We start from the raw sequence: 23,639 nt of genomic DNA on the forward strand, positions 1-23,639 counted from the left end.
GACAGGCTGGATGTGTAATAGGACCCAGCATTTTGCTTCATACATGAAATGCCTCTCAGTGACAAAGACAAATACTACCTCAGAGTAAAAGACTTGAAAAAAAGTTTCTAAGCAAATGGTCCCACTAAAAAAATGTTGCATCTACACACCATTTGATCCTAAAACAAAAGAATATACCTTCTGCTCAACACCTCATGGTACCTTCTCAAAAATTGACCATATAATCAGTCACAAAACAGGCCTCAACAAGTACAAGAAGACTGAAATAATCCCATGCATCCTATCAGAGCACAATGGACTAATGCTGGTCTTCAATAACAACAAAAGCAACAAAAAGCCCATATATGCTTGGAAGCTGAACAACATTTCACTCAATGATGAGTTGAACAAGGAAGAAATAAAGAAAGAAGTTAAATACTTTTTAGAATTTAAAGAAAATGAAGGTACAACATACCCAAACTTATGGGAAACAATGAAAGCAGTGCTAAGAGGAAAAAAATCATAGCTATGAGTGCCTCCAAAAAGAAACTGGAGGAAGCATACACTAGCAGCTTGACAGCACACCTGAAAGCTTTAGAACAAAAAGAAGCAAATACATGAAAGAGGAATAGAAGGCAGGAAATAATAAAACTCAGGGCTGAAATCAACCAAGTAGAAACAAAAAGAACTATACAAAGAATCAACAGAACCAGTAGGTGGTTCATTGAGAAAATCAACAAGATAGATAAACCCTTAGCCAGACTAACCAGAGGGCACAGAGACTGTATCCAAATTAATAAAATCAGAAATGAAAAGGGAGACATAACAACAGAATCTGAGGAAATGCAAAAAATTATCCATTCCCACTACAAAAGTCTATACTCAACAAAAATGGAAAATCTGGAAGAAATGGACAATTTTCTAGACAGATACAAGGTACCAAAGTTAAATCAGGATCAGCTACACCATCTAAACAGCCCCATAATCCCAAAGAAATAGAAGCAGTCATTAAAAAGTCTCCCAACCAAAAAAAGCCCAGAACCAGATGGGTTTAGTGCAGACCTTCAAAGAAGACCTAATAATACCAATATTCTTCAAACTTTTCCAAAAGATAGAAACAAAAGGAACACTACCCAATTCGATCTTTGAAGCTACAAATATGATTATGCCTAACCAACCGAAGACCTTACAAAGAAAGAGAATTTCAGACCAAATTCCCTCATTAAAAAAAAAAAAAAAAACTTCAATAAAATTCTCGAATCCAAGAACACATCAAAATGATCATGCAACATGGTCAAGTAGGCTTTATCCCAAGAATGCAGAATAGTTCAGTATATGGAAATCCACATAATCCACTATATAAACAAACTCAAAGAAAAAACATATTATCATCTCATTAGAGGCTGAGAAAGGATTTGAAAAATTCAACACCCCTTCATCATAAGTCTTGGAAAGATCAGGAATTCGAGGTCCATACTTAAACATACTAAAAGCAATATACAGCAAACCAGTAGCCAACATCAAACTAAATGGAAATAAATCTGAAGCAATTCCACTAAATTAAAGGACTAGAGAAAGCCACCCACTCTCTTCCTATTCAATATGGTACTTGAAGTCCTAGTCAGAGCAATTAGACAACAAAAAGAAGTCAAAGGAATACAAATTAAAAAGAAAGAAGTCAAAATACCACTATTTGCAGATGATATGATAGTATACTTAAGTGAACCCAAAAATTTCACCAGAGAACTACTGAACAACTCCAGCAAAGTAGCAGGATATGAAATTAACTCAAATCAGTAGCCTTTCCCTACCTGAAGGATAAACAGACGGAGAAAGAAATGACCTGAAATGATACCTTTCGCAATACACACACATAATATAAAATAACTTCGTGTGACTCTAACCAAGCAAGAGGATCTGTATGACAAGAACTTCAAGTCTCTAAAGAAAGAAAATGAAGAAGACCTCAGAAGATGGAAAGACCTCCCATGCTCATGGATTGGCAAGATTAATACAGTAAAAATGGCCATCTTGCCAAAAGCAATCTACAGATTCAATGCAATCCGCATCAAAATTCCAACTCAATTCTTCATGGAGTTAGAAAGAACAATTTGCAAGTTCATTTACAATAACAAAAAAAGTCAGGATAGCGAAAAATATTTTTTACAATTAAAGAACTTCTGGGGGAAATCGCCATCCCTGACCTCAAACTGTATTACAGAGCAATTGGGATAAAAACTGCATGGTATTAGTACAGAGACAGGAGGTAGATCAATAGAACAGAATTGAAGACCCAGAAATTAACCCACAAACCTATGGTCACTTGATCTTTGACACAGATGCTATAACCATCCAGTATAAAAAAGACAACATTTTCAACAAATGGTGCTGATTCAACTGGAAATCAGCATGTAGAAGAATGCAAATTGACCCATTCTTATCTCCTTGTACAAAGCTCAAGTCCAAGTGGATCAAGGACCTCCACATAAAACCAGATACACTGAAACTAATAGAAGAGAAAGTGGACAAGAGCCTTGAACACATAGGGGGAAATTTTCCTGAACAGAACACCAATGGCTTATGCTCTAAGATCAAGAATTGACAAATGGGACCTCATAAAATTGCCTTCTGTAAGGCAAAAGACACTGTTAATAGGACAACACAGCAACCAACAGATTGGGAAAAGATCTTTTCCAATCCTACATCTGATAGAGGTCTAATATATAACATATATAAAGAATTCAAAAGTTAGATTCTAGAGAACCAAATAATCCTATTAAAAATTGGGGTACAGAGCTAAACAAAGAATTCTCAACTGAGGAATACCAAATGGCTCAGAAACACCTAAAGAAATGTTCAACATCTTAGTCATCAGGGAAATGCAAATCAAAGCAACCTTGAGATTCCACTTCACACCAGTCAGAATGGCTAAGATCAAAAACTCAGGTGACAACACATGCTGGTGAGGATGTGGAGAAAAAGGAACACTTCTCCATTGTTGGTGGAATTGCAAACTGGTACAACCACTCTGGAAGTCAGTCTGGAGGTTCCTCAGAAAATTGGACATAGTATTACCTGAGGACCCAGCTATACCATTCCTGGGCATATACCCAAAAGATACTCCAACATATAACAAGGACATATGTCCCACTATGTTCATAGCAGCCTTATTTATAATAGCCAGAAGCTGGAAAGAACCCAGATGTCCTTCAACAGAGGAATGGATACAGAAAATGTGGTACATTTATACAATGGAGTACTACTCAGCTATTAAAAATAAGGATTACATGAAATTCTTAGGCAAATGGATGGAACTAGAAAATATCATCCTGAGTGAGGTAACCCAGTCACAAAAGAACACACATGGTATGTCCCCACTGATAAGTGAATATTAGCCCCAAAGCTCAGAAAACCCAACAAATAATTCACAGACCATATGAAGCTCAAAAAGGAAGACCAAAATGTGGATGCTTCAGTCTTTCTTAGAAAAGGGAACAAAATACTCATTGGAGGAAATACAGGTACAAAGAGTGGAACAGGACTAAAGGAAAGGCCATCTAGAGACTGCCCCACCTGGGAATCCATCCCATGTGCAGCCACCAAACCCAGTCACAATTGCTGACACCACGAAGCACTTGTTGACAGGAGCCTGATATGGATGTCTCCTGAGAGGCTCTGCCTGAGCCTTACTTATACAGATGAGGATGCTTGCAGCTAACCATCAGACTGAGCACAGGGATCCTAATAAAGGAGTTAGAGAAAGGACTGAAGAAGCTGAAGGGGTTTGCAATCCCATAGGGAGAACAACAATATCAACCAACCAGACGCCCCCCAGTGCTCCCAGGGACTAAACCACCAACCAATGAGTACCCATGTTGGGACCCACGGCTCCAGCTGCATATGTAACTAAGGATGGCATTGTCAGGCATCAATAGGAGAAGAAGCCCTTAGTCCTGTGAAGGTTTGTTTCCCCAGTGTGGGGAATGCCAGGGTGTTGAGGTGGGAATGGGTGTTGGGAATGGGAGCACCCTCAGAGAAGCAAGGGGAGTGAGAAGGGGGATGGGACAGGGAGGAAAGGGGATAACATGTGAAATGTAAATACATAAAATATCCAATTAAAAAAGAAGAAAGCAAGAAAAATGTCAAAAATTCTTCACAAATAATAGTTATAAATAGAAGGCATCCGTTCAAGTCTGTATTTCACGTACATCATTCATACCGGCTCCAGATTTCAATTACAGAACAATCAATTTAAATGAGAAATAAGTTTATAACAAAAGCCAAAGTATAATACTATTTCCACAATGTTTACTCTAATTGCAAACATTAGTAGATATAATATATTAACCTAAAATGACACATAATAAAGTGTGTAAAAGAAAATAAGATCCAGAAGTTAAGGCTTCCTGCCTTTCATCAATCTGCTTGCTGCCTCCTAAGGGACTAACAGAGCATCTAGAAAAATGTCTACCTATGGGGTTGAGGATATAGTGTTTTCTTTCAAGAATCTAAACTATCTGCACAGAGCCATCTTTACCATATATGGTATTTATTGCCCCACAGAACTCTAAAACTTCTATTACAGCAGCTGTGAGTGTTCACCAGTGCAGATATTCAATATATCCTGACACTCTTTTGTATAGATATTGGTATGGTCTGGGTGTGTTCAGATGTGTGCAGGTGTGTGAATGCAACAGAATGACGTCAGGAGTCATTCTCCTAGTATATTGTGCTTTATGTATGTGACAGGGTCTCTCCTTGGCCTAGAACTTGACCAAGTAGGCTCGATGGCCAAAAGCAGTCTTTCCATCTACCTATCCTGAGCAATACAAGTGAGCATCACTGCACCTGATTGGATTTTTACATGGTTCTATGCTGGAGATCAAAGTTAGGCTCTTGGGCTTTTGAAGCAAGTGCTTTACCAACTGAACCATCACTCTTGTACCCTATACCTGACCTTCAGTTTTCAACCCCAGTCAAATTATGCTAAGACAGTAAATGTAATGCAAGCAATATCAAGTAAATGTAATGTAACTTAATCACTTCTTTACTCACACTCAAATCAATACACTTCATGAATTTTCCCCACATCTCCTATGCCAGATTTGGGCAGGACCATTTTGCAAGGGGACACTCACCATGCAGCCAAGCTGCCTTCATTATGCCTAAGTCACTTCTCAGAATGCTATAGAAGAAACATACTCAGAGACTCAAGGGTAGAGTTCCTCTCCTAGTCTCTAACACCATCAAAAGTTATGTTGCCAAGTAGTCCCCTAATTCCCCCCAAATCCAGTTTTTTATCTATACTATGTGGTCTACATTACACGGCAAAAGTACTTTTCTAAAAAAGGAAAGTGCCATTAGCATGCTTAAAACTATTTAGTAGTTGCCCAATGACCTTACGATGAGTATATGTATCCTGACCTATCGGATGCTATGTAACTTGTCTCTCTTCATCACCTACTCCATCACCCTACTTCATCACCTACTCCATATTCTTTTTATCCCTGATACACTTGATGGACCTCAGTTCCATGGCAATGCTGTCTATCTTCAGGACAATCACACAGTCTGTTTCTTCTCTAAGAATATGGTTTCTGTTCTCTACACTGCTAATTCCTCCTCATCCTTTGGTATTTGAACCATGTAACTTCTTAAGAGAAACCTTTGCAAACTTGGTTAGACCTTTTCACTATCAAATTCTAAAATACTTCTTCCGTAGTGGTAATTATTCAATGGGCCTTCTCTATGAAATGTAGCTGTCTGAAAGAGTTGGGTGTGGATAATGAAGAGTGGTTTCCTCACTCTATCTCTATGTTGGATGAGCACATTTCCTAATTCCATTAGGCATAAGACACTTTCCTTGACTATCACAAGATCCTAAAAGAAAGTATAAATAGCTAATCTATGTGTGTGTGTGTGTGTGTGTGTGTGTGTGTGTATACACATATATTCATACAGAGAGTTGTAACAACTAGTCCTTAAAGATGATATCATACATATTGGAGTGAAAACATGAAAATGTAGAAAGGAAAACATTTATATGGATATCTTTAGCAACCCTGCTCTTAACAGCCCAAAAGTGAACAAGGAAACCTAAGTAACGAATGGAGGCACATGAAAAGATGAAGAACTGTGTAGGTTTTGAGATTTTGGACCACAATGGGAGGAAACAGTCAATAGATATTCCTTTAACTCATAAGAAAAAGAAAGACACTGAGCCATCAACTAGGCAGCAGACAAGAGCTGGTTCGAGGCCCCAGACACATATACAGCAGAGGACTGCCTGGTCTGGTCCCAGTGAGAGAAGATGCACCTAACCCTTGAGAGACTTGAGGCCCCAGGAAATGGGGAGGTTCGGTGGGATGGGGTAGGGGGACATCCTCTCAGAGACAGGGGAGGAGGAATGGGATGAAGAACAATCAGAGGGCAGACTGGGAGGAGGATAATGACTAGACTGTAAAAATAGATTAAATAAGAAGAATAGAATAATAGAAACTTGAAAAAAAGACAAAGAACTTCTCTTTCACAAAGTCTCACTATGTAGCCCAGGTTGTTCTGAGACTGTGTAACATCCTCTGGCCTCCACTTTGCAGTGATTCTCTTGCCTTAGCATTCCATGTGCTGGGATTACAGCATGGCTGCATCCACTTTAAATTCATTTCTGAATCAGTTTTCACTTTATGCAATGTTTCAGTTTTCCAGCAGAAAAATCCGTGCATTTAAAATGAAGAAGGTAAACTGAAGGGTTAACAGGTTCTAACACAAGATTTGCAGGGAAGACTCTAGAGTAAGTTTTGTTTTCACTTTTCCTAAGGTCTCTGTATTCTCTCTACCCATAATCTGTAATGGAAAAAAATTAAAGCATCATCTTACTGTCCTTGGTTCCTTCTCAATGTATAACGTGTTGGTCACTGGGAACTTCCTAGTTAATGACAAAACCTTGATCCTGACAAGAATTTTAGGAAGGAAAATGTCTAGGAGCTGCTCCTGGGGTTGGATACATGTCATGACGCTGGCGATTGCTACATAATATAGTTGTTAAAAGTAGTCCACGTGACTGATTTAAGCGAGCCAACCTTTGAAGATCTCAACATTTAACACTATTGTATAAATCTGTCTCAAAGGTTATTGTACTTTTTATGTATCACGTAGTAAAAACAGAAGTATGAGTGAATGAAGATTAGATTTACCATTTTTAAGACAGTCTCGAGGTCCTGAATCCAATTCGAAGTGATGAATCTTGAGCGAGCTCTCTGGGAGAGAGGTAAATGGAGCTGAAAAGCCACACTGAGGCAATGTAGCTTACTAAAGTCTTCCACGTCCTTCAGGGTTAAGCAATTATCTGGTTTCTGAAGGAAATAAAGATGGGGAGCTGAGAAACGCAGGCTGGGAGACTTCACACTCAATCTTCAGAAGTACAAACTCTGTAACCAAGCTCTCTTGGGAAGTGTCTGGGAGAGTTCCACAGCCACACACTCTCTAATTCAGAGTCAGCATGTGTCCAGAAACTAGGCTGCATTTAAACATGCTTGAGATGAAGGAGAAAAGAAGCTTCTGGCTTTGTAGCAGTAGGTGTGTGGCACGATTCAGTATTTCAGGGACACCGTGTTTAAGCTAATAAACCAGATGATAAAGGAAAAGAATCACAGGACGTTGAGTGGTTGGGACTACATGATAAGTACCCTCGTCTATCCACATATTATATTCTAAGGCAATACTATGAACTACCAGCATGAGGTCAGCAGGCTTGTGATGAAGCTAAAAAGTGTAACTGCAGAATGACAACAAGGAGAAATAAGTAGACATACTTAGCCTCGTGGGAAAGGGATATTGTTGCTATTGCCAAATGTTTTTGGCTCATTCTGGGGAGTAAGAAGACCTCATTGGGACATGTCTAGGATGACAGAGAGGGTCTAATGGTTAGAAGTTCCAACGAGAAAAGTTTGACTTACTATCGTGATTTTGGGATGATTTAAAATAGGATGTCTAATCGTGTAGAAAGGTTTCATTAAAAATTATATTTAAGGAGATACTGCAAAGCAAAATATTAAAAATGTGTCCTTGTCCATTTCTGAAATCAAGAAAGTTAATAGGATTCTTCAGCTGAGATTCCGTAGTACTCAGATTACACATAGCATGGTATGTGCACCTGTGTGTTTACCTATGTGCCCATGAGCACACACATGCAGAGGCGAATGTTTACTCACACCTAAATTTCAACTGGCCACCAGATTCTTGATCCTTTTTGCAATAAAGACACATAAGAACAGCAGTCTCTCCCCAGCTAGCAGGGCACCGAGACACCACAATGTGAGAGTATATTTTAATGTCAGTGAGAACTTTCCACAAGATAAATCTGAATTCAGTCTACATTATTATTATTTAATACCTTCAGTTGGCAGACTGCTACTCTCAAAAGCCTAAAGTCAGTTCTTTACAATGTGGACTAGAAATAACAATGCCTATCTTGCAAAGCTTTTCTGAGCATTTCATGTACTGTACCCAGAAAAAGCCCAAAGCATGTAATAGGTAGTTTCTCCTTTGCTTGCCTGTGGGTGTCTTAGGCTATACAGATCCTACATGAAAGACCTATATGAACACTCTAGATCATTGAACAGCATAATTCTTTATAACAGGAATTGTAGGGATTTTCCTATTTTTGAAGTTCATATAAACAAGAGAAAATGCCAGTACCACATGGGGAAAATGGTAGATAAAAGTAATAAAAGGCAACAGTAGAAATCAATAGCGTATCCCCATGTGACAACCTGTATCCCAGTGTAACAACCTGTACCCTTGTGTACCAACCACACCTGTGTGACTTCGGATGTCTCTGTGGATGCTCTCTTCTCTCTGTTTTCTAAGTAGCTGTGGTACATTTCCAAGAAGAGAGAACATGAGGTGACACAAAAGACTCGTCGGATGTCAGATCCTTCTGGCCAGAGTTGCTTCAGCAAAGATACAATTTCAGATACCTGGCACAGTAGGCAATGGTAACAGGTCATGGCATGTAGAAAACTATATTCATCAGGGATTGTATAGTAAGAAATGGGTTGACGTGGAAACTGCAGCTATTTCCACTAAAAAAATAAAATAAATTACAATCGAAAATTTTGAGTGATAAATTATTTTAAATTTTTTAACAAAACTGTTAATGCATGCACATAAAAATACCCATAAATCAACAGAAAATCCATGACTCTTTAAATACTTATTCTCTAATGAAACACAAATAATGAGAACATGGGAAAAAATCAAATTCTTTAGTAATATAACAACTGCAGGGTTTTTTTTATTTTCACGTTATCAAGTGCTTTTTCATCCTTTAATACTTTATTAACAGTTTCAGTAATTAAGGTATGCCACTCCTCATGTTTCAGTAATAAATAAAAAAGGTGCACATCACTACCTCTTCTGTGCCTACTGTTCCTCACTTCCTCTCCCGGGCTCCCTCTGACCCAGGCAGTCCACGTTTCAGTGCAGCACCCTGCCCAGCTGCTCTGTCCTCACTCACAGGTTGCCACTATGCCATGCATACAGGTCCCAATTCCATGGTGGGCCCGCCACCACACACTCTCTTGAACTCAATTAAGTCTCCATATGAAAGAACACACCACACAATAACCTCTGACCCAATTGATAAGATATAATTTGCCCATCTAGACAGCACAAAATCCTGTACACACCCATCCCTTAAAAATAGTCACAACAACCTGTAACTATTCGCACAGAATCTGCTGCCATGTTCTCTCAGCACCTCCTCCTTGCTCCCGCCACCTCTCTCTGTATCTCCCTCCCTTCTAAAACCTTTGTTCCCGCCTCCCTTCCTTCTCATCCAATGACAGGACTCATTTTACCTTGTCTGCCTTCACCTGCATAACAGCATCAACCTACACTTATATGCTTTCCTAATGAGGTTATAGGCAGGCAAAAGTTTAGGTAAGGGCATATGACAATACATTAATTTGTCATTCAATATACTAATATTTCTCATTTAAGTTCTAAAGAACTAACTAGATGAACAATCCAAAATCTGCCCAAAGACATATGCATGAAGGTGTTCATAACAGAATGATTTATAAAAGCAAACCCTCAAACCATTTAAATGTTTGGCATTGAAGAAATATGACCATATGTCCACAAAATAACACTGGTAAAAATTGTAATGAGGTCACAAAATGTGCATGCCATAATATAGAAAAGTAACAAAAAGGGTGTACATCCAGCATAACCTGACTACTGTAAAATACACTGATGTTACTTAAAAGATATAGTTAAAAAGTATGAGTCTTGTCTCTAAGTGAAGACACTCTACACGGCCCAGACATAATAATAAGGAAAGGTATTCAGAATATCAAGACCGTCACATTCTTGAATCTCTATGCTACACTTCTGAATTTGATACCCTGTATTCCCATGTGAACAAAGGCACTGGGTTACTCACAAAAGTTATTATGCATTCTAGACTTTGGTTTTTTTCATTATTTTATGGTTATGGTTATGAATATTTGTCCATACGTATATATGTGAACCATGAGTGTTCTGGGTGCCCATGGAATTCAGAAACGGATTTCCTGGGACTGAAGTTCAAGTAGGCTGTGAGCTGCTATGTGGGTACTAGACACGGACCCTGGATCTTCTGCAAAAGAGTTAGTTCTCTTATCACTGAGCCAAACTCTCCAGGCATTTTCTTAAAACACATAGCAGGGTGGGTAATCCACATGATTAGAAGCAACACATATCATAGCAATCATCTTTTTGAAAGTCCTGAGTGCTTTTATGGGTATTCTGCACAAAATCACCTCTTCTGCATTAGTTAAAAAAAGAAAATGGTAGTCCTAGAAAACAACAATGCAGACTATGTATAAGGAGATATTGGATAGTCCAGGTGAAGATGTCCAGTTCCCTGTCACATTTGTCCCACCTCAAGACATTGTAGTGACCAAGGAGAGATTCTAAAACTTTGCAAGAATAAAGCAGATTAAAGAGTGAATTGGAACAATTCACAAGAAATAATGAATCTGCCCTTAGGTATGCAAATGTGATTTTTAAAGAAATGTTTTCATCAGGAATATTTAATTTTCTTTTTTTATTTTTAGATTTATTCATTCGATTTTAAGTGTGAGGGTAGTGCCTGCACATGTGTGTTCTTGATGCCCATTAATGTCAGAAAAAGGGCATCAGAGCCCTGTAACTGGAGTTATGGATGATGGTGAACCACCATGTGGATCCTGGGAATCAAACCCAGGTCCTATGCAAGAGCAGCTACTGCTTTTAACCACTGTCCACCACTCCTGTCTCAGATTTTAAATTTTCTATTAAGAGATTCATGTGAATAAAAGACAGACTGAATTTATGTAATTCCTTTAAAAATTATAATGAAACCAGTAAATATCATAGACTATGGAATATGGTGAAAATTGTTGTCTCGATCTTAAAATCTATGTGATACAATGGAAGCAGTGTTCAGAAAAAAGTCACAACGCTAAACAATATTTAACAGCAAAACTGAGAAGATGCTCTGCTCAAAAGAAATGGATGAAAGAAACAAGAAAATCCAAAATAAAAGACAAAATCATAACCTAAGAGAATAAAATATATATATATACATATATATATATATATATATATTTCAAACTCAAGCTGAAATTAGAGAAACATAATTAAACTAATAAGAGAAATCACAAAATGTATGAAATAAAGTAGGAGAGAGAATAACACTGAGTCAGAAAACAACTGCAAAGTTTTTTAAAAGTCAACTTCAAAAGTTTTGATGGAAACAAACTTGAGAAAGTGAAGTTGCGAATTTCCTGGAACAGAGTATAAAACTGAGTCTCTTAGAATTAGTTAGTAGGCTTAAGTAAACCATTATGCATGAGGTGCATATAATGACTAAGAAACCACCCAGACAAATATACACCAAGAGTCAAATAGAGAATTTCAAAGAAGCCTGAAGAACTGCGGTGATCTAGACAGTATTTCAGTGTATTAAAAAGGAAGTACCAACATTCTAATATTTTCCATGAGGCATATAAAACCTTACAAATAAATACTAGAAATACAAAGGATAAAAATTAAAGTATTGCAATGGCAACCAAGGCAAAAGTCAAACAGGAAATACAGCAACCAGAACCCAAGACCAGATTAACAAAACAATACACCATGATGAAGTATATGTACACTAGGAATGCAGTATTAAAACATGTGTTAAGGCAACATGACAAAAAGAAAGCTAAGGGACTGTAGGACTGTGCTGAATCTACACTAATACGTTCATGATATTAACAACGGGAGAAGCTCAGAGTCATATTCCTTACATCAGAGTCTAGACATATCTATATCTTAGTCCCACTTAAACCGGGAGACATTTCTACACTGAGCAGGAACAGGAGAAAGGTGGCTACTATTTCTCCTACTCTCCACTGTTACAATAGGCCTATTACTGTATCCATTAGACCAAAGAAAACACTGGAAGCATGCTGGTCTCGATCAAGGTGAGATGGTAGGAGTTATACACTATACATTCTGACCTTCATACACACAGCACATGTGCCTGTGAATGGGCACACACACACACACTCTTTTAAAAAAAAATAGTTCAACTTAAAAGTATTTTTTCAAGTTCTATTACCTCTTTTTCCATATCATTGAATTTTAAATCTCCGAACAGAGGTGTTAAAGCCCTATCTCTGTATTTTTCCAACTGTTTAATCAGGGCTTTGTAAACATTCATAATCGTTCTTTCATTCTGCAAAACAAAGTATGAAAATTGTCATAAATAAAATTATTACTTCCCAATGACAAAACTCAGAAATTTAAGATACAATCCTGTTACAATGCAGTTCTCAATGCAAAGTTTACACTAATGTCATTGAGGATGGTCAGCAGTTTACATACATTTCCAGGCAATACTTGTTTATCTTTCCTTTTAAAATAGCACCATATCTTAGCAATTTCACAAAGGTATAAATAATATAAACTGCAGTTCCTTTAAATGTACAGCTCAGTGACTTAGAAAATTGGCCATCATAATGTAATGTATTTGCAAACCTCCTGCCCAAAACAATTCAGTGCTTCACTAGGATAAATCTCAACCAAGCACCTAAGAAGAGACTAGAATCTCTCTCCATAGACATCAGTGGCACTGAGAAGAGGTTTGGCCAACAGTTTCAATGGCATTGTATTTTAAATTCTATTTCAGTAGGCCTCAAATTGGCTAATGTGGCAGGGTATTTGTTCACACTATGAACCCTAAGATTGTATTGTTTACGGTTTTATTTTTTATTTATTAATTTTTTCTTTTATTGAATCTTTTTATTTACATTTTAAATGTTATCCCCTTTCCTTGTTTCCCCTCCAGAAATCCTCTATCCCATCCTCCCTCCCCCTGCTTCTATGAGGGTGTTCCCTCCCACCTCCAGTCCCTGACATTCCCCTACACTGAGGCATTGAGCCTTGACAGGACCAAGGGTCTCTTCTTGATGCCCAACAAGACCATCCTCTGCTACATATGTGAATGGAGCCATAGGTCCATCCCTATGTTCTTTTGGGATGGTGGTTTAGTCCCTGGGAGATCTGGGTGGGGGGGTCTGGTTGGTTGATATTGTTGTTCTTATGAGGATGCAAATTCCTTCAGCTCCTTTGTCCTTTCTCCATGTCCTCCATTCATGGTGTGGCTCAACCTTAGCATACACCTTTAATCCCTCTACTGAAGCATAACTATGTGCTTAGTACACAGTTTTAATCCTAAACAATGAAGGTAAAATTAGTTCATAGGAGGATGCACCCACATTTGAAAGTGATATCTAATTGAGTGGCAGACAAAGTGACAAATCAGAGAAATCTCTGACAGAATAGGATATGCCCTACTTTCACGAGGAGAGGAATGGGAAGATACTTGAAGGGCAGTGAAGAAGGAGAGAGAGACAGTTTGACTGGGACAGTTGTACAGAGACAGGTGTCAGAGAGAGAACAAGCTAGACACAGATAAAGACAGAATGAGCCGGACGATCAGAAGGAACCAGATTAGAACAAATTCAGAGTTAGTTTGAGTCCACTCAGAGCAATTCAGGAAAATCAGAGAGAAGCCAGATTGAATCAGTCAGCTTGGAGAGGGGTTTGTGCCAGAACAGCTGAATCAAATCAGCCAGCCAGAGCTCAGAAAGAACTAAGAAGGGCTGATCTTATTCCACAATAAGTCTCAGAGGCTGAAAACATGGGGCTTGAAGCTTCCAGGACTAGGCTCAGGAGAGCAGACAGGCAGAAAGCCTACAAGACATGACGACAATTATTACAGGTGAATAAAAGTTACTTGTCCAGGTTAATGTTAAAAAAAAAAAACTTCTTTAAAGTGAATGAATGTTAATGAATTATGGCATAAATTATTTTATAAATAAAACCCTCCATCAAAATTTATTCTAGGCAGAATTTTTGCAAGTTTTCTCAGAGAGCAGATTCAGAAACTGCTGTCAACAGAATATTATAAACTCCTGCTGGGTATGGTGACACATGCCTTTAATCCCAGCACTCAGGGACACAGAGGAAAGTGGTCTTTGAGAGTTCCAAGCCAGCCTGAGCTACACAGTGAGACCCAGTCTATGAAAATAAAAAAGAACTACAATGTAAATTCTGTATTTAATACTTCCCCTAGGTATAAAAATAGAGCTCAAGACTGTTAACCGCTCACAGTTAGCAGTCAGAGTTTGGAATACTTTAATGATAGGAATCGTAACAAAAGCAAAATAAACTACCCCATCATGTCACGACAACCATTTGCATGTATGCGGATGTGAAATGATGAATTTGATGTAATTCTTATAGAGGGACACATGTTAACTGGTTCTAAAGCTACTTGGATAAGATATGGAATAATAGCCATATGCAGAATTCACCTTACCTAGTGAGCAAACCAGATTTATTTAAAAAGTCTGCCCATATGCTTTACTCTGAAATTTTCAACAAATTAGTTCTCAAATATACCAATATAGAAAAATAATACCATGGTGGAGTTTGAATTCTGATTGTTTCAAAAGTAAATGATTTACTGACGTTGGTTATTTATAAAGAAATGAATCCATTTCTGCCTTTCCTTCTTTAGGCTGCCCCAGAGTATTCTCATTAAAGGTAACCACATAAGCTAGCGTCTCACTAGTTGATCTCAGCAACAGAGACACACCTTGACCTCCAATTTCATGTTTTTCTGGCCTTCGTTAACATGTATTTCACATACCACACAATGTTAGGAGACACGGGACAGGGTGACATTGCTTCTCGTAACATTTATATTCTAGTCTACTATTCATTTGGTGTTGATTTTGAACAGGCTACTTATTCAAGCATCTACTTCATTATCTTCAAATGTAGATGACTCTTATGCTTGCCTTAAGGGATTTTGGTGGCAGTTAAATGTAAATAATCCATGACAAGGAGTACTTGACAAATTTCTATATGTTGTCAGTATTAATTCATTGTTAATGCTATTAAACTATATATATTCCTATTAAATCTGTAATAGTTTATTGCAGGTAGAATCAACACTGAATCAAGAGAGTTATTTTTTCAAGACTTATTTAAGTTTTAGTTGTATGTGGGTGTGTCCATCGGTCTGTCTGTCTGTAGGTATGTGCATGTAAATGCAGTGCACACAGAGGCCAGACCTGGAGCTACAGACAGCTGTGAACTATCCAACACAGGTGCAAGACTAATATGCACTCTTAATCACTTAAGCATCTTTCCTGAGTGAATATAGAAATGCTAACAAAATTCTAGAACATAGTCTTTTAGATATACATTACCTCCTTGAAAAAATTCTGGTTTTTGTACGAGCTTTGCATAAAGTATGCGTAAAGACGAAGGATGTCAGATGTTTGCCCTGAGAAGAGCACAACATTGACCTTTGCTGCCCAAGCCTGAATGACTACAAAGTTTAAAAGATGTGTTTGCAGGTGGTCTAGGCCTTCGTCAGCCACTATCAAGAAATATGGGCAGCTCTGATTCAAGCAAATACTCCACTCTTCTGACAAGCAGTTAGAAAACGTAGTCCAAACTTCAATGGTGGTATTCTTCTGAAGATGCAGAATTAAAGAAGTTCTCAGTGTAAGAAGTTCTGGGACACTGAAGTATGCATATTCAGCATCCTATGGCGGAGGAGGTAAAGTATGTTAATTAAGAAGGATCATTTAGTATTTTACTAGTTTACTCACAAGACCATAGTATTAAGGTCACTGAAGGAAATACAATACAGCCGTTTGTTATGTGTGGGGTTGGGGGTGAGGGAGTTCCTGTTCTATAGTCATCAAATTGATCCTGGAATTTGACTGTATCACAAAAGTATTCTATAAATCACACTTTGGACTTGAGAGCTTGGGTACCCTGAAAACAACATGGCACTCAGAGTGCATCACACTTTGCCTTCCTGTGTTATAATTATTCTCCCATCCTACCACACTTCAAGAAGACAAAGTACAGAAAAACTATGAAAATAGTAATTTGCAATTATAAATTTTCTGAAATTGGGAGTGGAAGGAGAATGCGCTACTCTAGAGAATAATTCCAGACTGCAGCGACATTTCTTAAACAGCATGAGTTTTTCTCCGCAGACAAAAATTTGTACAACTAACCGTAAACATGGAGCAGAACCCTTGCTCCTTGTGCAAAATTCCGCTGGCCAGGAATGCTCAGAAATATACACTAACGTGAGTTCCCAACTGAACAAACCATGCCGAACCTTTGTGTAGACTGTTAGCTGTTCTAACTATAGGAATAGAAAGATATGGTAGCAGGTACATATACCTGTATTTGAAATTGTCCAAATTGTGTTAATTAAACCACATATGGTACTTATGACAGAGCATACAATACCAAAGTAGCGTTAGTTAGTTAGTTTGTGTGGGCTCAAATACACCCAATAACGTACTCTAATAAATTGCTTGCTGAGTTTGGAAGGCAGAATGGTTCTCAGATGGAGGACTAGAATTGAGGTTGGTGGGGCCACTGTTGAGCATTTCACCCATTCTTGTGACTCTGGGTCTGTTCAACAAACACTACAAAAAGCTCATCACACATTACAAAATCATCTAATTGCATTTATTCTTGAACACTGCAATGCTAGGTCATTGTTTGTTTTTTCTCTTCTTCCCTGACTTATTTGTTTTGTTCTTGGTTGGTTTTTGTTGTTTTGTTTTGTCTTGTTTCTTTTTGGTGCTGGAAATTGAACCAACAGTCTTGCATGCACTAGGCAAATCCTCTACCACTAAGCTGCATTTCCAGATTTTTTTTTTCTTTTAAGAAGGTTTTTTCAAATTGGGCTCATTGTGTGAGCTTCAGGCAGGCTTCAAACTTAAATCCTCCTGGCTTTAACCTCCAAATCATTTTTTTTGCACTTTAAAGAATACATTTTACTTGGAAATCAGAGGTGAAAATATTTACAAAGTTTTATAAAACCAATTTTAGCTGTAGCTGGCTGTGGTAGTGCGTCCCTGAAATCTTTTCACTTGGGAAGTAGAGGCAAAAGGCTTGTTCAGTCCTAGGCCAGCTTCAGCAACAAGAAACTGTGTCTCTAATTAATTAAGTGAATTTTGGTTTTAGCCTTTAGAGAATAAAAAAAACCCAGCTGATCTGTGTTACCTTGAAGAAAACGATGGCAAATTGCCCTCCTTTGCTCGTAACATCCAGCAGGTAGCGTTCAACCAGGTAGAAGAAATGGAGACTCTGTCCTGGCTCAAGTGACATCTCACACACACATGTGAGGAGCAAGGAGTCACCGTCAATCAGAAAGAACTCAGATTCAACAAAATCATTGAATAAGCTGGAATAGCTAAAACAACAAAATAGAATTATAACAAAATCCAAGTGGATGGCATAGACCCCCAAACAGGTGTGGTGCTGTTACGTCATCATCATTAATCTACATTATTGAATACATAGTTGCACATAATTACGTCTCTATCCATAGAGACAGATACAAATTAAAATAACCATATAAGGCTAAATAACTCTACAGGAAGGGGGAATATTACCCATGACTTCAAAACTATTGATTACTGTAAAAAATACTTACTCAGCTCTTGGTATATTTTCCAAGATTAATTGTGACATTCTTTCTAAAAACATTGTGCATTGTTTTTCTAAAATAAAAAAGAGAGAATGAATTTATTTTAGTCAGTCATTTTTAAGAGAACTCATTCTTATTATTTGAGAAATAAGAAACAGTGATGCAGTTATTTTAATATGTAAACTATTTAACTGATGCACCATATATTTTATAATGCTATAAATAGTATTTTGAATAAAAAAATTACCCATTCTTGCTGCTATCTCTGCTTCCAACCTGACCTGGGAAAAATTAAAAATGTAAATATCCTTTACTCTGTTTCCTCTCAATGGTCATTAATAATGAAACAGCATATCTGCAAAGAAAGAGAAAAACTCATCAACTTTCCTATCAGCAGAAGTGTCCAGAATGACCATATTTCTAACAAAACAATAAGCAGCAGAAATACAGAATGAGCCCAATCAATGTGCGCTCTGTTCTCCAGGAACAAAAACCAAGAAAACAACCATTAATCACATAATTGCATATGCAATGGAAAACTTACAAAGGAGACCAAGTTAAAGGTGGGAGACATTTCCCTAAAATAGCAATGCCCAAAAGATGTAGAGGGAATCTTTGGTACAGTGTATGGAAGTATCGCCTGTCAATAATAACAACAACAACAACAACAACAAAAACATACGACCAATGAGCTGAAGCAGAATCAGAAAGTGGAGCGAGCATTCAGCAGAGCGAGAGAATACTGGGATAGAGCCAGGTATAGAACAGGAGATTTTCCCCCCAGAACGCTGAAGGAGAAGGTCAAATGGACCTGAGGGGAAGTAAACTCCATATGGCAGGACTTAGAATAGAAACCAGGATAATTGACACAAGCTAGTTCAGGAACGAGCCCTGGCTTTTGACCTAGGCAGTTTATTCATAGTAATTAAGTCTCAGAGTCGCGATTTCGTGAACTTGGGTATGGGTGGCAAAGTTCACAGTTATAGATTTAGAAGAGCCATTAGTTTTGCAAGAAGCTTAATAACTGGCAAAGTAATATAGTTATCCTTATCTAGAGTAACACTAAAATAGTTTTTTATAAAGTAGCATTTCAAAGAATTTTTAAAATTTTTTATTTCATTTCCTTTTTTTTCTTGCTATAAAGCACAACATTTAATTGGTCCTGGTGTATAGGTTCAGAGGTTTAGTTCATTGTTATTATGGTAAGAAGTATGGCAGCATGCAGGCAGACATGGTGTTAGAGAGAGAGAGAGAGCTGAGAGTTCTGCATCTTGATCTACAGTAGCTAGGAGAACATGGATTTTGGCCAGACTTGAGCATAAATGAGACTTCAAAGACAACCCCCCAATGATACACTACTCCAACAAGGCCATACTTCCTAATAGTGTCATTCCCTGGGCCAAGCATATTCAAACCACCACAATAGCCATCTCTTCCGAAAGTAACCAAACTTGTACACACACACACACACACACACACACACACACACACACACACACACACACACACACTACTCTATAGATCCAGGTGTCACAACTGATCATTATATTACACACAAAGGAAAAAGTTATAATCATATTCACCCTGTCTTGGAAGATCATGAAGGAAGGCATCTTACTAATACAGTCCAGTAATCAGAGAATAATTACAACACAAAAACGAGACAAAGACATTATGGTACAAATGAATATCCCTCATAAACTCGGACACAAAGCATCCTTGATAAAACTAAGCAAGCCAAGTACAAAAGATACAAATATACTTACAACTTATGAAAATGTATATAACACTTGCATTTATAGTCTATAATTATATTTTTTATTGATTTTAAGTGTGTACGCATATGTGCCCACATAAATGTGGAGGTTGGGGGACAGTTTCTGGAGTCAGCGATCTTCTTCCACATGTGAGTCCCAGAGGTAGAACTCAGGTTTTCTCAGACTTGGCAACTAGTTATCTGCTCAGCCATTTCACTGGCCTCATTTAAAAGTTTCTACACAGATCACTGAGTAAGCTTGTCTTCTTTAAAGTCATTTTTCTAAAATTTCTGACAACAAAAAACAAAAGTGTGATATATTTCAACCAGTTGTTAGCAGAGCAGATCAGTACTTAACCTAATTTTAAGCAGAGGACTGGTTCCAAGTTTTGTAAGAATGGACTAAGCTGTGACCTTAGGAGTCTTTAGTGTGGTTTTTGAGGATTTCACATATTAATGATGTATTCCCACCACTTTCCCTCTTCCTCTCCTTCCAGTTCTCCTCTGTCCCTTCCACTCCCTCTCAAATACATTGGCTTCTAATTCTTCAATTACAGTTCTTGCATACATGAATGTAAGTTTATACACTATACTAATTAATAACCTTCAATAGTCATTCCATGCCTCCTGGGCTTCCTCCTCCTCCAAGACTTTGCAGCTCCTTTGGCTGACTCCTGTGAAGCTAGAGACCCTCCTGGCACTGCGCTCATCTCTCCTCTCCCATCTTGGAATAATCTAGTCTTTGCCCCAAGACAAAATCTGGTTGTACTTTTTGCCAAAATATTCTTTATTTTTAAAAAATAATCCTCTTTTATTTTGACCTGTTTTTTAATTGGAAAGTGAGCCCACTTCACGCTCCATCTTCTCTCGCCTAATTATTATTTCCTTCTTATTTTACTTCCTTAATTCCATGAGAAAAACAACCTAACAAGAAAATTTACAAAATATATTAAAGTATGAGTGGGCCTGAATTTCACTTACGAGATAATATAAAAAATTAAGAATATCTGTCCACACTCAACCACAGGACAAGGCTGTTGTTAGCCCTACGCAAGGCTTCTGGGGTTTTGAAAGACTCTTACTCATTTAATCTTCCTTAGGCTCCCACGAGACTGAGAGTTATAGAATGTTTCACTTGAACAAAAGCAGCCCAAGATAACAAAGCTTCCAATGACCTTGTACAAGCAAGAAAGGAGAAGGAGAGAGATACGCAGAGAACCAAAAAGTCTTTTATGTTAACCCTGTAGTTGCAGTTCTGGACACAAAAGACATCTATTCCTCTGAAGATCTGGAGGAATCGAACCTAAGAAAATAAAGCAAGAGGGTATCCTGTAGTACAAGATTGGCAGGAGGCTTGGTATTCAGTCTAGTAATGGAAGGCTGGACCTGGAGCAATGGTATATTAATTTTAAAAGTTAACGTTTAAAGCCATGCCAGCCAGGGAACAGCTTGACAATCATCAGCCCTTTACTCTCAATCTTCTGCTCCATCCAATCCCCCAATCTCATACCCAGCTCTGTAGCACACTGCTGGATGCCACCTCTCCTTCCTCTCGGTCTCCATTTCCTGGGCAACTACGAAGACCATACTGGCACACCCTGTTTTCTTCCCTCCTGTGGGCCCCATTATCCTCTTTCCTGGCCCATTCCCATCCCAAAGTGTCAACTCCCAATGCCAAAAAAAATATATTCTAACATGAGCCCCCAATGCCATACCAGCAAGATCTCAGAAGCATTCACTGTCAGGCAACACAGCCATTACCTAGAAGAGCAACAGAGTACAAGAAACGAAGCATATACCCAACAAAGACAAGAACAGATATCAGCACCTAGAATTACAATCTTCCCAAATTGTCTGAGATGCCAGTGTAAAAAGCATAATCAATAACAACCAGGATAATAAGTGTCTACTAGAGCCCATCAGTCCTACTACAGCAGCCCCAAGAAATTCAATATAGCTGAGGCACAAGACAAGGACTTGCAAACAGCCTTTATGAATGTGTTAGAAGTCCTTAAAGAAATGTATAAATTGACTAAAGAAATCTTTGAAAATACAGACAGTTTGAGGAAATCTAAAACAAACAAACGTTCAAGACATATGATAGAAATAGAATCAGTAAAGAAAACCCAAACTGAGGAAAAACTGGAATTGGAAAATTTAGCACTCAAACAGGAACCTCAGGACTAGGATCACCAACAAAACATGAGAGATGGGACAGAGAATCACAGTCACTAAAGACAAAATAGAAGAAATAGATATTCAGTCAAAACAATGCAAAATCTAATGGAATCTAGGCACAAAGCATCCAGGAAATCTGGGACACTGTAAAAATTCAAAATCTATGGAAAGCGGGAATAAAGGAAGGAAAAAGAACTCAGGTCCAAAGTACAGAAAATATTTTCAACAAAATTATATAAGAAAAATTTCCCAACATAAAGAAGGTGGTCCTTATCAAGGTATAAGAAGCATACAGAACACCAAGTATACTGGACAAGAAAAGAACTTCCCCCGTCACAGAATTTACAACATACAGAACAAAAAAAGAATAGTAAAAGGTGGAAGGGGAAAGACTAAATAACATAGAAAGGAAAACCTCCTAGAATAAAACCTGCTTCTTAATGGAGACTCTCAAAGCCAGAAGGATCTGGACAGATGTTGTACAAAGTTTAAGAGACCACGGATGCCAGCCCAAACTATACCCATCAAACTTTTAGTCACAATACATGGGAAAAAATACATTCCAGAATAAAGACAAATTTTAACAATATTTATCTACAAATCCAGCCTTACAGAAGGTGAGAGAAACATGTCCAAGAAAACACAAGTAATAAATAGCATCAGACCAAAATATCAAATGAAGGAGAAAAAAGAAAATCCACAGCACAACAATAAAGTAACTGGAGTCACCAAACAGGACCACAGCAAAAATAAATAAATAAATAAATAAATAAATAAATAAATAAATAAAATAAGAAAAATCAATAGTTTCTCTTACTTTCCTCATAAAAAGACACAGAATGGTCTTAAATTCAGGACTGAAATGAAAATAGAAACAAATAAGCATCTTCAACAGACAGTGATGGTCAAATTGGAGAGCTACATGTAGAAAAATCTAAATAGATGCATCACCCCCACAAAATACTCAATTCCAAATGGATCAAAGACCTCAACATAAATCAAGAGACACTGAACCTAACAGAAGAGAAAGTAGAGATTCATTGGTGCAGAAAAAGGACGTTTTAGTAACATAGACATTAAGAACTATTAATAAATGGGACCTCATGAAATGTAAAAGTTTCTGTATGGCAAAGGATGCCATCATTCAGAGTGGCAGCCTACAGAATGGAAAAAAAATTTTAAACAACTACACATCCAATAGAGAGCTAATATCCAATATTTATATAAACTCAAGAAACTGAACATTAAAAAAACAGAAATTAAAAATGGGAACAGATCTAGACAGAGAATTCTTCACAAGAGCGGAAATTCGGATAGCTGAGAAACTCTTAAAGAAATGTTCAAAGGCCTTAATCATTGGGGAAACTCGTAATAAAACTACTTTGAGATTTCATCTTATATCAATCAGGATGGTCAAGACCAATTTTAAAAGTTACAGCTCGGTTTGGCAAAGATGTAGAAAAAGGGGAACACTCATCCATTGCTGGTAGGAGCGAAAACTTGTACAGCCACTATGGAAACCAAGGTGGCAGTTCCTCAGAAAGCTGGGCATCAATATACCTCAAGATCCAGCTATACTCCAAGGACATTTCATCCTACCATGAGGACAATTGCTCAACCATGCTTGTTGCTGCTCTGTTCATAATAGCCAGAAATTGAAAAAAAATTAGA

The 23,639-nt window shown here is 37.8% G+C and overlaps 1 protein-coding gene across 1 annotated transcript in view; it reads right to left on the reverse strand.

The window, feature by feature from the left end:
• Positions 1-23,639, reverse strand: part of LOC116914230 (probable ATP-dependent RNA helicase DDX60) — a 159,955-nt gene that overhangs the window by 132,551 nt on the left and 3,765 nt on the right. Inside the window, exons 2-8 of the mRNA XM_032918425.1 lie at positions 18,282-18,389; positions 18,041-18,107; positions 17,608-17,797; positions 15,777-16,118; positions 12,614-12,730; positions 8,796-8,957; positions 7,173-7,331 (exon numbers count right to left, since the gene is read on the reverse strand). Of these exons, the coding sequence (XP_032774316.1) occupies positions 7,173-7,331; positions 8,796-8,957; positions 12,614-12,730; positions 15,777-16,118; positions 17,608-17,797; positions 18,041-18,107; positions 18,282-18,285 (1,041 nt within the window). The 5' untranslated portion in view covers positions 18,286-18,389. The remainder of the gene's footprint in view (positions 1-7,172; positions 7,332-8,795; positions 8,958-12,613; positions 12,731-15,776; positions 16,119-17,607; positions 17,798-18,040; positions 18,108-18,281; positions 18,390-23,639) is intronic.

The sequence above is a fragment of the Rattus rattus genome, chromosome 13, assembly GCF_011064425.1.
Source record: "Rattus rattus isolate New Zealand chromosome 13, Rrattus_CSIRO_v1, whole genome shotgun sequence".
NCBI classification, from domain to species: Eukaryota; Metazoa; Chordata; class Mammalia; order Rodentia; family Muridae; genus Rattus; species Rattus rattus.